The 14,175-nt window shown below is 45.1% G+C and overlaps 5 protein-coding genes across 5 annotated transcripts; 3 read left to right on the top strand and 2 right to left on the bottom strand.

Moving 5' to 3' along the window:
* Positions 1 to 928: 928 nt before the first annotated feature.
* AOL_s00109g43 (uncharacterized protein) lies at positions 929 to 2,331 on the top strand (the record flags this gene model as incomplete). The annotated part of the gene is made up of 3 exons (XM_011126524.1): positions 929 to 964; positions 1,106 to 1,585; positions 1,684 to 2,331. 3 exons carry the CDS (start codon positions 929 to 931, stop codon positions 2,329 to 2,331), a joined length of 1,164 nt encoding a protein of 387 aa, XP_011124826.1.
* A 552-nt stretch (positions 2,332 to 2,883) lies between these two features.
* On the bottom strand, positions 2,884 to 5,090 carry AOL_s00109g42 (uncharacterized protein; the record flags this gene model as incomplete). The annotated part of the gene is made up of 4 exons (XM_011126523.1): positions 2,884 to 3,324; positions 3,411 to 3,927; positions 3,995 to 4,308; positions 4,380 to 5,090. 4 exons carry the CDS (start codon positions 5,088 to 5,090, stop codon positions 2,884 to 2,886), a joined length of 1,983 nt encoding a protein of 660 aa, XP_011124825.1.
* Positions 5,091 to 6,117: 1,027 nt separating this feature from the next.
* On the bottom strand, positions 6,118 to 7,399 carry AOL_s00109g41 (uncharacterized protein; the record flags this gene model as incomplete). Its single annotated transcript, XM_011126522.1, has 3 exons — positions 6,118 to 6,799; positions 6,879 to 7,124; positions 7,185 to 7,399. The coding sequence occupies 3 exons, from the start codon at positions 7,397 to 7,399 to the stop codon at positions 6,118 to 6,120; spliced, it is 1,143 nt and encodes a 380-aa protein (XP_011124824.1).
* A 1,368-nt stretch (positions 7,400 to 8,767) lies between these two features.
* AOL_s00109g40 (uncharacterized protein) lies at positions 8,768 to 10,754 on the top strand (the record flags this gene model as incomplete). The annotated part of the gene is made up of 5 exons (XM_011126521.1): positions 8,768 to 8,848; positions 8,935 to 9,449; positions 9,705 to 9,738; positions 9,791 to 10,066; positions 10,152 to 10,754. The coding sequence occupies 5 exons, from the start codon at positions 8,768 to 8,770 to the stop codon at positions 10,752 to 10,754; spliced, it is 1,509 nt and encodes a 502-aa protein (XP_011124823.1).
* Positions 10,755 to 12,207: 1,453 nt separating this feature from the next.
* Positions 12,208 to 13,596, top strand: AOL_s00109g39 (uncharacterized protein; the record flags this gene model as incomplete). The annotated part of the gene is made up of 2 exons (XM_011126520.1): positions 12,208 to 12,383; positions 12,486 to 13,596. 2 exons carry the CDS (start codon positions 12,208 to 12,210, stop codon positions 13,594 to 13,596), a joined length of 1,287 nt encoding a protein of 428 aa, XP_011124822.1.
* Positions 13,597 to 14,175: the final 579 nt, after the last annotated feature.

Here is a 14,175-nt window from a genome sequence, read left to right as displayed (position 1 = left end):
AGTATCCAGGTTCGTTCGGGGTCCTTTTCTGTATAAACTCTCTTCTCTTCCCCCCCTTCTTTCCACCGGCTGGGTTGTGGTATTATGATTATAATGCTGCGGTTCTTTGCCGGTGGAGGCCCTGTTCGATACCTTGGAACTATACGCTACCTCTTAGGGATTTTGGGATGAAAGGATGGACGTTGGTATTGTGCTTTTTTGTTTTGTTTTTTGTTCATTTTGCGTTACGTTAGGTATGAAAGAGGATCGATCTATCCATCTGTATAATAATATTAATAGAGTAGGGGACGGCTGCCCTACGAGAAGGGGGAAGTGGCTGCGGCGTGAGGAGGAGAATAACCAAAAAAATTCTTGAAATGAAATGAAATCCATTGTTTGGAAGTAAATTTATATAAGTAAATTATGAAGACGGTACCCAGTAAATGCAGAGCTGGGTAAAAGACTTCTCTCCATTCTAGAGAATCAATCATCCAATAGCAGGCACCTAATATTAGCCTGTCAGCGTAATATAACTGCTTCTTCGGAACATACAAACATGAATTTGAACCTGAGGACCAACGTTGGCTGGTTTTTTTCTCAATCCATCCAAAAATCCAACAAGCCGATGTGTTGGGACAAGAAAAGGTCTCACGACCGACCCACATCAAAATTTGAACTGGCAGGAACCCGGCGCCGCAAAAACATTCGAAACATCGAGACGACAAACGTTAACGACCATCCTTCCGAAAACCCTTCAACGGCCGGGTCCACTCCAACCGGTACCCCATTGTCCCCCCCCTAAAGCTTCCTCACAGCCACCGATACCAATCTGCCCCGAGGAAGCCACAAGATGAGCTGAGGCTGGCCAGGCCGACCCCGATAAATCCGCAGATACCACGTTCCATTGCATACCAACCATCGTCGGGGTTCGACGACCATCTTAAAAGCAATGTCACGGACAAAGTTATTCGCCCTCAAGCATCCTGTACGACTTTCCCTTCCTCTCTCTCCCCTCTCCCCCACTACTACCCCCACCAATGAATGCTATCTCTACCAAAACCCCTCCTCCATGCATCCCCCAAAAAACATAAAAAAATTAACAATTAAAATACCAACCTGACCTTAGTACCCCCGCCAATCCTGGAACAAACAAGCAGTCTACAACCTCTACCGCTACCGCATGCCCCAAACCTCCAGAAAAACCTTCTACCAGCAAAAATTCCGCGCAAAGCAAGAAACCCGTCGTTTCCACGGCGAATACCTAACCGAACGAAAATGGAACTCCATGTTCCGCCACACCCTCCGCGGTGTCGTAAGGATGAACCCCGCCATCATGGCAAAGGATGACGGCAGTTCCGTGGTCAGCGGTAGAGGTACGGGTATCGATCCGAAACCTTTGAGAATGGTGGAATTACCCAAGGATATCGAACGTAGGAGGAAGGAGTTGAAGGATGCGAATCCGCAGCCTATACCTTTTATGCAGATGACTTATGCACCGTTGGAGAGGAGGCTGGATACGGCGGTTTATAGAGCTTTGTTTGCTAGTTCGGTTAGGCAGGCTAGGATGATGTGTTTACATGGGAAAGTATTCGTGAATGGTGTCAAGGTATATATATATATTATGCTTTCTGAATCCCTTCCTTTCTTTAACTTTGAGAGATGAATTGTACGGAATACTGATATTTATATATTTATATATTATAGATGCCACACGCAGGATACATGTTAAACCCAGGCGACATGTTCTCAATCGACCCACTGCTGGTAATGAAAGCCATCGGCGGCCCGGAACGTAAACCCTTCAAACAACTATCCACACAAGCAAAATCCGACCTCCAAAAGGCAATAGAAGAAGCCCAATCCAAGACAAAATCCTCTACATACCTGAAATCCTCCAACAAAAAAGTCCTAGCGGGGAACGCTGCCGCAGAAGTCGATACGGAAACTTTCACCGCCGCAGGCGTAAAATCCGAATCCACCACCACCACCACCACCGAAACCGAAACCGAAGGCGAACCAACAACATCATCATCATCATCAACCGATAAAATTGTTACCGAAGCAGGAGGAGACGAAGAAACATCAGCCGGGAATAAAAAATTCCATCTACCATCCGATTGGAGAACTTACCTCCCCAAACACCCCCGTTGGAAAATCTACGACGAATGGAGACCGAAGAGGTTTATGAACTTGTTCGCTTTCATACCCAGGTACTTGGAGGTGAATCATCATATCTGCCATGCGGTCTATTTACGACATCCCGTGGCTAGGAGTGGAGGTGCTGAAGTGCCGAATCCGTTCAATGATGGCGTTATGCAATTGGCTTTTAATTGGTACTTGAGGAGGAGGTAGTCGGATGTTACGTATAGCTACTTTTATTTCGGGGATGGGAGGGTTTTTATGGAGGAGGAGGAGGATTTGTATATACTTAGTTTTTTTTTTTTTTTTGAACAGGATATAGAAACCTCGATATGAGATCGAAGATGTATGTACATTATTAGATTCGAGTATATGTCCCAACAATTTCCCATGTTTTAAGCTACCTACTTATCTGGCTACTTCTAAGTACCTGCGTAGGTTGTAGGTATGTATCAATGTAAGAACATGGTATATATAACTACTCGAGTACTCGTATTTGCCCCTTAGATATCTCGATGACTAGTCTAGTCTATTAATACTCAAGCCTCCTTCCTTTGTATATATAAAAAAAGAAACTACCTAGGTAGTCTTATAGCTAAAAGCCATTAGTTTGATTATAAAAAAAAGAGGGAAGAGAACGCACGCGAAGAAAAGATAGGGGTTTTACACGCAGTGAGTAGTCATAAAAGAAGTGGTAGTAGTATAGACACCTGAACAAAAATTCGTTAAAAAAAGAAGGAAGAAAAAAAGAAGAACCACACTCCATTATCCAGCATGTTCCACAATCTCCGACACCAACCCTTTTCCTTTAATAGTACTCTTGATCTGTTCCGGTATCGGACACTCCACAAAGTCATCTTCCTCAGTTTCCCCAGGAACATAAACATTAAATGCCGTAGTCTTGCTGGTATAAATCTCAATCCCGACACTTTCCTTCGAAACATAAAGCGTTCCGCTATCACACCCATCAACTGTGATAGCTGGTACAACCCCCATGATTTGGAATGCAAACTTTTTGGACTTGATCACATCGATCGAGGAGACAAGGGAGTCGATTACAACGTTTGTCTTTTCGCATTCGTTCATGAAGATGGCGTTGAATTTACCTTTGATTTGGAGGGTGGTGTTTTTGCAGTGATAGAGGGAAACGGTCTGGTTGATTCCGACGTTGGGGAGGCTTAGTGATTGTTCGTTTTCGTAGTTTTCCTGTTTATTACTATTATCAGCATCATAGCTTTAGGAAACCATTGGCTTCGGCCAATAGATGTATATGAGAGGGGAAATGAACGTACAACTCTCCACTTATTCCCATCCAGCTCCATCTTTGGTGGCTTCTTCTGTTTCATATGGGCAGGCTTGGGCTTGGCTTGTGGGCCCGGAGACTTTGGTCGTGCAGCCTCGCCGGATACGAGAGATGATGCACGTAAAGATGGGTTCTTGTGTGTCATCTCGCTCTTGTCTACTTTACGAAGTCCGGCAGTAACACCGGTACCTTGGTTAAGTTGCGCGAATACGGCTCCCATGTCGCCTCCACCGCTGCTACTGCTACCGGAATCCTTTGGCAGTTCAAGAATCGGTGCTGGACCTGGAGGGGGTGGAGGTGGGGGAGGGGGTGGTGGTAGAGCACCGCCTGTTGGAGCTGGTGCTGGGGCCGCGGCGATCGATTTCTTGAGGGTTGTCATGATTTCGGGAGCATCGCCGCCATCACGATTCCACGAAATACCATGGACATGGTATTTTCGTACGTATTCCTCAAGGGTTTTGCAAATATTGTACCAAGAGCGAACCCATTCAACATGCTTCTTGTCCCTGCAAAAGAAATTCGTTAGTTCCCTACTATATTTAAGCATTTGAACTTGTGTAGTTGTCCACATACTTCTCCTTATACTCCTTTATCACTCTGTTCCCATAGAACTGACCAGCATTTGCCATCTCGGTCACGAATTCCGCAGGTTTGGTGTCCAAAGTCACCCAAGCCAAAGCCGGTACAGCCTCACTAACCATGGATAGATGGCTTTGTAGGGTCCCAGCCCTATGAGCCTCTCTATGTTCATTTACGCTATTCATGTAGGACTGCATGTCTTTGATAAGGTCGAGGTACTCCTTTGATGCTATGTCAGGTTTCCTCGCCTTTGTCGATACGAGCAGGAATAGACGCTGAGCTTGGAAGCCCTGGCGAACAAATTTTGCCTAGATAAAAGCTGCATGTTTAGTTGCACAATGTACTTATATTAGAAATGAGAGAACTGGCGTGTACGCACCTGCTCAGCAAGCAAAGGATCAATATCTCTGCTCAACTCCTCAAATTTATCCAACAGGGTCAAAACGTCTTCATCGTAATTAACGATACTTGACGGCAACGGTTCCGGCGGTGGGGGTGGTGGAGGAGGAGGAGCTCCAGCCGCCGCTCCTGTAGTTTTACTAGCCCCGGCCGAGGTTTCTGCTGCATTCGAGGCGACAGCAGCAGCGATGGCTGCTGGAGCTTGTCCGAGACTCTGTGATTCAAAGGTTACAATATCCTCCAATCGAGACGTCGCAGCTTCGAGTCTACATGCGAGACGTGTTAGCGTTTCCCAGTTGAATAGTTTCTTTCCATCCGTCGGTGGCAGTTCCCCTCCCATCCCTTCTCCTTCTCCTCCTAGTAGGTCTACATCCTCCACGCCCCTTGCTGTGTCGTCTACAGCGCCACTGCAATTATCGTCTGCTCCGATATCAGACACCTCAGATTCAGGTCCAGGCTCTGAATCCCGCCGGGTAGATTGCGAGGTATTCGTTTCTGAGTTCTCACGGTCCCGACCAATAGTGCTAGCACCAATAGTCGAAACCGCACTTGAAGAACCCCAATCTCGGTGTTCTAGATCTTCTTGATCTTTACTTGCTTCTCCCTCGCAATCTCCAGCTGTGACGGTGAGTTCGGAGCGCTTGTCGTCCGTGGCAGTAGCGCTGTCATCTTCGGGGAGTATGGCGGACATTTTAGGTGCAATTGACGGCAACTATAGCTTCGCTTCGACGAAAACACGCAAAAGGCCCGACAAAAAGCATGGAAGCTGATGGCTTGTATGTGCACGCCCATTCTTCACATACAAACATGACTACCGTAAGGAGGAATAGAGTGAGAGAGTATTTGCGGGTAATCTTTCAACCTTAATGGGCGTGTGCCTCGCCGCGTAATTCGGTAACTTCGATAAATTCCCCCCATACCCGGATTTGGACAATTCGAAAGCTTATATTATGAGGGAGAGCTTACCTCTTGATCAGCGTTGTTAGGTTGTGAAGCTGGGGCGGATTGTTGGTCGCCATGGTCGATATTTCGATACAAGGAGTCCTAGGAGGTTGTCGGAATTTTTTGAAGTTGGAAAATAAGGGAGAGTAAGGGAGCGGAGCGAGAGAGAGAGAGGTTGCAGTTGAATTAAGGAACTGACCTGAACTAGCTGAGAGGTTGGCCGGGTGGGATGATGCTGGCGGGGCTTTAGCTTACCGGCCATACAAGCAGCGCAATATATTAGGCCAACGCAACACGGGGCTAACTTGCAACAGACAGCCCTCCGCTGGGGCATGGGATTGTGAGAATTAACGGAGGCTTGGAATGGGATACCGATGCGGGTTTAAATGCATTGGCGCTGCTTCAGGGGCAATTTGAATGTGTGTCTCCATTCTAGATTAGGTATATACTTAGTAGTTATTTCAATAACTGTGTATGTTTTATAAATTTATGCGTATGTGCTTATTTCGAGATGTTATCACAATGTAGAATGAGTAGAATTCAAATGCAATAGAAATGGAGTCGCTTGAGAGGTGCGTGATTGATACATTAACAACCAATTTGAATATTGCAACTAGCTAAATGCAATCAGGGAATGCAAATAATCAAAAGTATAGGGTAGTGAGATGCAATTTATGGTAATGTCGTGATGAGTATTATATAGACTTCCATCGTGCTTCATTGATAAGCCGTCAGCATGATATGCTCAAACTGCACCTTCCAAAGCAGTCTCTGCTCTAGGATTTGTATGCCGCTAGATTGTTCGCTTCCAATATAACCTTTATCTCAGAGAACTCAAGCTCGTCCTCGGGGTCAATATTATCCAAAAAAGCCAGTGCATTACCCTTAAATGCTGTCACAAGAAGTAGCTTGCGCTCCTTCTCCGACATTTTCGAGTCAAGAACTTCAATCAGACCCTCAAATGAATTTAGGAACCGTTTGAAGCTTCCGGTGCCGTCATAAGTAAGATTGCATAGCCTGTCTCGAGCCACAAGCTTCAGCTCAGAAGCACTGCAATCCTCAGGAGGCTCCGAAACCTCGACATAAGAATGGTCATCCCCTTCATTTGCATTTTGAGGCGATGATTCGGCAGAAGCTTCTTCACCATCAGAGGGATTCGATTCTTTCTCACCAGTCCCACAGGCCTCGGATGAGCCCTCCTCCTCTTTGTGTTCCTCGCACCATTTCTTGTATTTCTTGAAGAGATCTTCCGGCTTTTCGTGGAATAGGTCGATGAATAGCTTGTCTGAGTAGTGACGGTTTTTCATCCACCCGTTAATACGAGGTACAGTTTCGGGACCGTACTGCTCTTCTAACCAAAGAAGGAAGTATGCAGTCCTCTCGTAGCCATTGTCCCACGCATCACCCTCCCCACGGTGCCAATGAGGTGGTCTAAAACCAGCCTTATATCGAACCCAACTATTTCCCCACAGAGAAATTATCAGAATCATCCCATAACTAAAACTCGGATGAAGGAGGCAGTAGGAATGAAACTTACTCGGCAATCCCTTCAATCAAACCCCCATTCGCCCCTCCAAATGCATTATATTGAAAACAGTGCACCATCTCATGTCTAATAACTCCCAAAATCTCCTGTTTATTTTGTTTCCCCTTCGATCTCTCATTAACCCCAGCAATATAATCTGTAGAAAAATGTATTTCTTTGTGATCGTCATCGATGTCCATGCCAGTAGTGTAAGCAACGCCATCCATGCTGCGTATGATAAATGTGACTGATCGAACGCTAGATACAACACGTTAGCGATTTAAACTTTAGGACTGTAAGGAAGTTAAGGGGAGTTACTTTGTCGGCGCAGTTTTCGGGGTATATAGCGTATCCAAAACGCCCACCACTGCTTCGACGAGCACATCATGAAGGTTCAATCCACTATCAAATATAACAGAAGATCCATCATCACACACATCATTAAATCGTAGTCTAATCAGCGGAATACGATATCCATCTCTCCAGATCACACCCTTCCCATGTTGAACTTCTACTTCTTCTTCAGAACTCATTATTTCCGGGTTTTCTGGGGAATCAAGTCGTGATGTTTGTTGGAGTATGGGTGGGACTGTAGAGGAAGTGCGGGGATGGAGTGGTTGTGACATGTATGTGTGCTTATATATCCTGGGGGTGAGGTGGGAGGTGACGACTTGCACGCCTCCCTTTTGCCTTGGTTCTAGTTTGGATAAAGAGGATGTATGTCCGCGTCCGATTTGGGGGTTTGGGGGATGATTTGTAACGGATTCGGTAGGCTGAGCCGGTGGTGTGGCTAGTATACGTGGCTAGTGTGAGCTTTATCTGGGAGCTGATCTTACTGGTGCGCCACAGAGTTCTGGAAAAGGTTTAGATGTCGATACAGATGGTGAACCTTATGAGATCATGAGATTGACGAGATCCAAGGTTTTTTGAAAATTGTCCGCCGGTGAACGGGAGATGAGTCTTTTTGACATCATTGGGAGTCGAAAGAGGAGGAAGGATATCATCACCGTGGTGCAACATGGTTAAAGAAATATAAAGATGGTTTAGGCGACGCCACTAATTCCTTGCCACACTTTTACAATGTGGCTTGTTTATGCAAGAGCCAGGATCCTTGTTTATCCGCTTTCTATTTTCCAACAAGGAGGCCAGTTGTTAGTTGTCGAAATATCAGCGCTAGCTAGCCGGTGCGACAAATTCGCCTCTGAATGTCCTCACGATTCTGAGTTTTAGCTTATTCAGGTGGGATATTTCTATATCCATCTTTGATGTTCAACTCTCGGGTATGTATTAATTTTATCATCATTCTTACAGCATTCGAGTTTTACAAACTAACTCTTAATTCTTATTGCTGTAGCCGACTATCCTATACGGAAAGATTTACTTCTCACCAGCGTGCACCAGCTTCTCGATGGCCTTGAAAGTTGCCAAGAAAACAACCGATAATAGTCGATATCTCAAAAAAACTACTTAGTATTGCTTGTCACCATAGCCTCCAATTAGCCATGAGCAATTCTATGAGGGCCTGTCGTGTTGGAAAGGGCAACTTTGTGCTTGCGTATTAATGAGCCATCAATCAACCAAAATAGACAAACGCAGCTATACCCTGGTGGAATAATACGCATTGGGCAAACCGGTCAGGTCTCATATATTGACGATACCACAAAAGCGCTAGCCTAAGAAGCTATCAAGATGGCGATCAAAGAAGCCGTTACAGCGATATAGCCACAGCCACTTGAGATGTCGAGTTTAGTCACACATGTTGTTCAATCAGCCGCAGTTCTCTTATTTGCTTCCCTAGATGTTAAAAATAGGGCTGTCGAAACTATCGTCTTGCCGCAGCAAGCGTTGGAAAGGTTGAGCTATTGAAAAATGCTATCTCTCTCAAGGATGTTAAATTCGAAATGAAAGGAGATATCCCAGGTGGCAAACGCAGCATAGTTTTCGACGGCTCCATTGTGTTTGGAACCGATTCTAACGCCTTGGTATTTGGAGCCGCGGTGACATGGGCTACGGGGTATCCTCTCTTAATTGAAGGGAAAAAAATGCAACTCTTGAAAGCCTCGTCAAGCGTGTGCTATTCACAAGCTTAGATACAATCGCGTCAAATCCCCCACCCCTAAATGACGGTGTAGGTTTCGATGGCTGGGATAAAGATGTGGTCCCCACACCATCATCCTCCTGGTCTGCGGTTGCTGGTCTAGTTTTTGAGGAAACCCCTCCGCTGGGAAGGATTTTGAAGTCAATTAGTGTCACATATGTCACGAAAGCATTCTGGGCCATCATTTCAAGTTCCCTTTGGATGAATGCTTTACGATTGAATGCAACAGTGACCTTGCCAGAGAAAACTCTGAGCTTAGGGTGCACTGCAAAGATTAATATGAAAAAACGTCCGGACCTGACAAACCAAGAACCCTGGATTATAGGTATTGTCATGGCTATCAGCAATACCAGCTTCGATTTTACAGTTAATATACCAGCTGGTATGGATATAACGAATATTGTATACGATATCATATCAAGCGCTATGGAAATACCGAGGATCTTTGCGCTCCCGGTTTTCCGAGGAATTAATCTCAGAGTAGAGTGGGAACCAACGAAACAAATAATAAATAGATGAAAACTTTATGAGATCCGGAGAAACTTGAGAGATACCCAAGCTCTTTGGAAAGTCTATAGCAAAGATGAAGAAACCCTTCATTAGAGGAACAATTATCTTAGGCTCGCTAATAACTGCAGAGGCTTCTTTACATGGGCTAGTAAAATAAGATTCCCCCTCTAGTTATAACTTCGTCTGAATACATAGGTCACGCCGCTAATCGATTGGGTTAAACAACATAGGTTATTCGGAACTATTGACGCAAAAGTGGAATTTGTGAGTACTGCACCGCACCGTTATCCGTGCTTGTCTAATCTTGCGCCTATAGGTACTACCAAAGGGGCCTTTAAGAATTAATGGGCATGACATTGGAGAAATAATCGAAATTGTGACATACCTCTGGGAACAATTACGAAATCCTTCTGTTCGTGGAGGCCCACCACCCACTACCGCGCCACAAGCCGCACTAGCGATAGGGGAGTTTATTAGCTCCGCCGCCGCCACTACCGCGCTTGCTGTGGTTGATATCGCTGAAGTAGTGATCGCTTCAGGTCTTCTTGGTGGTGCACTTTGGTTGGCAATGAAAGCAAAGATCATCACAAGGGTAAGTACTTATATATTCCGCGTCAAAAACTCACGCATATCTATAAAACCTCGAGAATATGTCTAACTTCAATCCTTATATATAGATCGCGCAGCTAGAAGATAGCATCGCCGATAAGAGATTAGCAGAATCAAAGATTCGAGACGGACTTGCAACATACGAAGATCCGTCTATTCCAAAAATCCAGCCAATACTAGATCTACCCGACTTACCGGTTCTGATAAACGGCGATTTTGAAACGGGAAACCTGGACGGCTGGGAGGTTCTTCCAGAATCCCCGGCATGTTCGTACCAGCTCCTATCGCCAGGGTTTACTGGCTCCTATCGATTTTTAGCCCGAGTCCCTAGCGGGGAAACCAGCACACCGCCTTCTCCTTACTGCGGAATAAAGCTTAGGCAGAGACTCGCGACGTTTCCAGTTGCGAGCCAATATAACTTCACTATCAAATACAAATTTCTATCCTACAAAAACGATTGCTACGTTAACGTATTTGTCAACGGGCGTCAGATATTAGGATGTAGGTCGAACAATAGGGATTTGGTCAATCAGATACAAACCGCAAGAGCGCAGTTTACGGCAAGCGCCCCTAACGCCTTGTTGGAGATATACTGCACCGTTTGTGCTTATCAGTCTATGAATTTTGAGCTTGACTCGATAGAAGTCTCGACGGTGTTGATAACGCAATGATCAAATGGTACTGGTATGGTTTTCTTGGTCATTTTGCTAGCTAGAAGTGCAGCGGTTAAGAATCTATTTTTAATGACTCAGCTAGTTCTAAGAACCGATTGATGAAGCGGAACTTCTCGAGCTCGACATCACGCATCATGAACTGCAGAGACGGCAAGCTTAGGAGTTTGCGTTGACTACGTTGCACATTTACAATAAAATAACAAAATGTAACACCATTTTTTTGCCGATCCTAAGTTAACATCCGGGCCAAGAAAGGTTTCATGAAATTACTAGATAGCCGAGTTCTATAGAGCAAAGTCAAATTAATTGTATTGTAATACCAAAACTAGTGTTGACCGTCAATTAGGCAGAGTATAATCTAATCCAGATCGATATCTCGATAATATAATATCGGGTACGTCTCATTGAAATATTGTACCACGCCATGCGCTACATGCTACATCTAAGCGCGTTTAACCTTCTATATTCGATTTTATGTTCCTAGCAAATCTTCGAAGGCCTTTTGGGTTAGGAAGCGGACGTTCCTCGACTCTGGAATGTAAACAGCAACCCATTAGCAACAAACGGGCGCGTGGAGTTCGCATAGCCATGCATAAGATTCCGGAGCTGGGCGGTACTATAATACACGTGGAAAGCTTAAATGGAACGGGGGAAGGGTGCAAAACCATTTCTACTTATCAGCCAAAAAATAGCTTCATAGGTGCATAAATTGACTTTCTAGGTGGACACGACGCATCGAATAGTCAATTTGGGCATTATCAATTCCCTGAATACGAGACATGAGCTGGTTTTGCAATTGCATTGCAACGTTTGCCACCGCCTTTCAGCCGCACCTGCAAAAGCCATATCTCGAGAATCCACATTCGATAATATTGTCATCGCGAATGGTCTGGAATTCGTGCCTGAGCTCCATGGATCGTAATTTCCGAACGAAACCCTGCGAACAACTTAACGACTGGACTAGGCCCAAATAGTGTTCTAGCCTGAGCATTAACTCAGCTATCAACAGGGCCTAAACCAGTCCTGTCGCTTGATCTAAACGCTTTTGGGAATTACCGCCATACCAACGCAGATACAAACCCAGAGTCTGGCGCCTCAAAAGTAAGTTTTCTTTGGTGGCATCGGTTGGCGGGCGACGTTGCAAGATGACCTCTAAAGGGGTTATTCCTGTGTGCGACGCGGACGCCTAACGCATATAAAGTCTAGAATTCTCGTGAGACAAATGATTTTCTCGAAAGACTGGCATTCTCAGTGAACTTTTCTAGGTTTCTTCAACCTAATTGTGATCAATTGGAGAAAGGGCCTTGACAGGTTTCTAGTCACTCGTTAATATATATACACCCCGACGCTCGTTTAACGTTTACACGCTCCTGGAAAAATCAAGCTTTTCTTCTTACTAATACGCAATCCTTGTTTTTATAATTAATTATTTCCTCTTTACCGGTTTACGATGTTTATTTTGAAGAGTTTGGTGGCCGTCTTGGCCTTGGGATTGGTTCAAGATACCATTGCCGCTGCAGCTGCACCCGCATGCTGTACGAACAAATGCGGCAAGTCAGTCCAGTTGGCGAAGAATGGAAAAAAGGATTGTTCCGCACTTCTGATCAAGACTGTGACTCCCACTAGGTATGTCAAAGAATATACACTATTAGTCCATTCTATTACTCTATGTAGATGTCGGGCTGGTCTAGCAAGATCCAACAAGGATTGCTAACATCTGTCACATAGAACCACCACCCATTTTAGGACGACGACTATCACTCGAAAGACCACCCTCTCTAGAACGATAACCTTGACTGGAGGTTCAACTGTTACCAAGGCAGTGACTGATACTACAGATATCACGGTCACTACTATCGCCTCAGAGACCGATTATAGCACCAGCACATCCCTCGCAACAGTCGAAGAAACAGAAACTGTGACGGATATCTCCACCGCGGTTGAAACTAACACTGAAACAACCACGGTTCCTTACGTCTCGAACTCTTTCATCAAGCGTAACGCAAAGCCTACCAAGCCAGCCTACGCATCTGCTTGCGATAATAGTGCATATACCCGTGCTTGCTCCTGCATTGGTATAAAACCCAAGACAACCACTAGGGCAGCCGTCGTCAAAACCGTTTACAAGACTAGAACTGCCTACAAAACCAATACGGCGTATACAACCTTTACTGTCTACAAAACCAACACAGAGACACGTACCAGCACTGCCCCTGCTGAAACACGTACCGAAATAGTCTCTCTGACTACATACACGACTATTATCTCTGGTACTGCCATTACTGCCACCGAAACCCTGACTCTCACGGAGTCTGCTACCACCACTGAAACAACAGTTGTTGTGACCACTCAAACCGCGGCTCCAGTACCACCCACATGTGTCGGGAAAGGTTTCTCATTTCATCTCACTGGTAGCGTCGTAAATGCCAATGGCTGGGGTATGGGTATGATAAATTCTATCGGTCAAGGAATCTACGTCCGTTTGTTTAGCGGAGGCAGCTCGGCAATGGTGATCGACGGTGATAACGGGCTTCAGAGCTGGTACGGCTCTGATTACCAATATGTTATTCTAACTGGAAGCCTCCCGACCAAAGTCTGGATCAAATCCGCCCGATCGAATGTCTCATACACATGGCAACAAACCGCACTGACATGCGGCATTGGAAGTGGTCCGAATTATGATCTCACCTGTAAATCCGCGACTACGACCTACTTGGTTACGTTTTGCCGCAACCCAACTTACTTCGAATGGGAGCTTTACGTTTATACTGATGTTAGTCAGTTGGCTGGGATGGTATGTTCGAACGATGGTGCGATTAAAGCGACATGTATCCCCTAGTTTCAGTTAGCCAGCCTTCTCTTTCCTATAATCTGCATAGCTCTTTAGAATATATAAACATCATGGGGATGCTAGTTTTTGCGTGGCCTGTACTTATACTTAGTAATACTAGTAATTGAAATGTCGATGTATACATTTTGATTAATTGATTCTTCTCGTTTACGAGATAAATTGATTTCGTTCTTCGACCAATATGTTTGAATTTAGTATTTGCACTCAGTCAATGCACAGCGCAAATTTAAAGGTCCTATGAGTGCACATGGTGACACATTTGCACACGTGACTTCTTTTGACATGAAAATCCAAGCAGTTTCGGACCTAGGTCACTATTTCTAGACCTCGGCTTCTCCATTCGATTGGTCCAAAAATCAATCCATTTGGCTTAGAAATGGGCTCAGAATCACGGTAGACGTGTTTTGACCATCGCAGCCTGGTGGAGGTTGTTACATCACACACACAAAAATGTGTTGACAACGTGGTATTCTGAAGCTCACCAAAATAAACAACTTGGAGCTCCAACTGCAACTTCTCCCCTCCATTATCTACTATCTTCAACTTCAACTCATCAACTCGTGCCTA

Source organism: Orbilia oligospora (assembly GCF_000225545.1).
Source record: "Orbilia oligospora ATCC 24927 unplaced genomic scaffold scaffold00109, whole genome shotgun sequence".
In the NCBI taxonomy this organism is placed as follows: domain Eukaryota; kingdom Fungi; phylum Ascomycota; class Orbiliomycetes; order Orbiliales; family Orbiliaceae; genus Orbilia; species Orbilia oligospora.
This window is presented reverse-complemented; position numbering and strand designations above follow the sequence as displayed.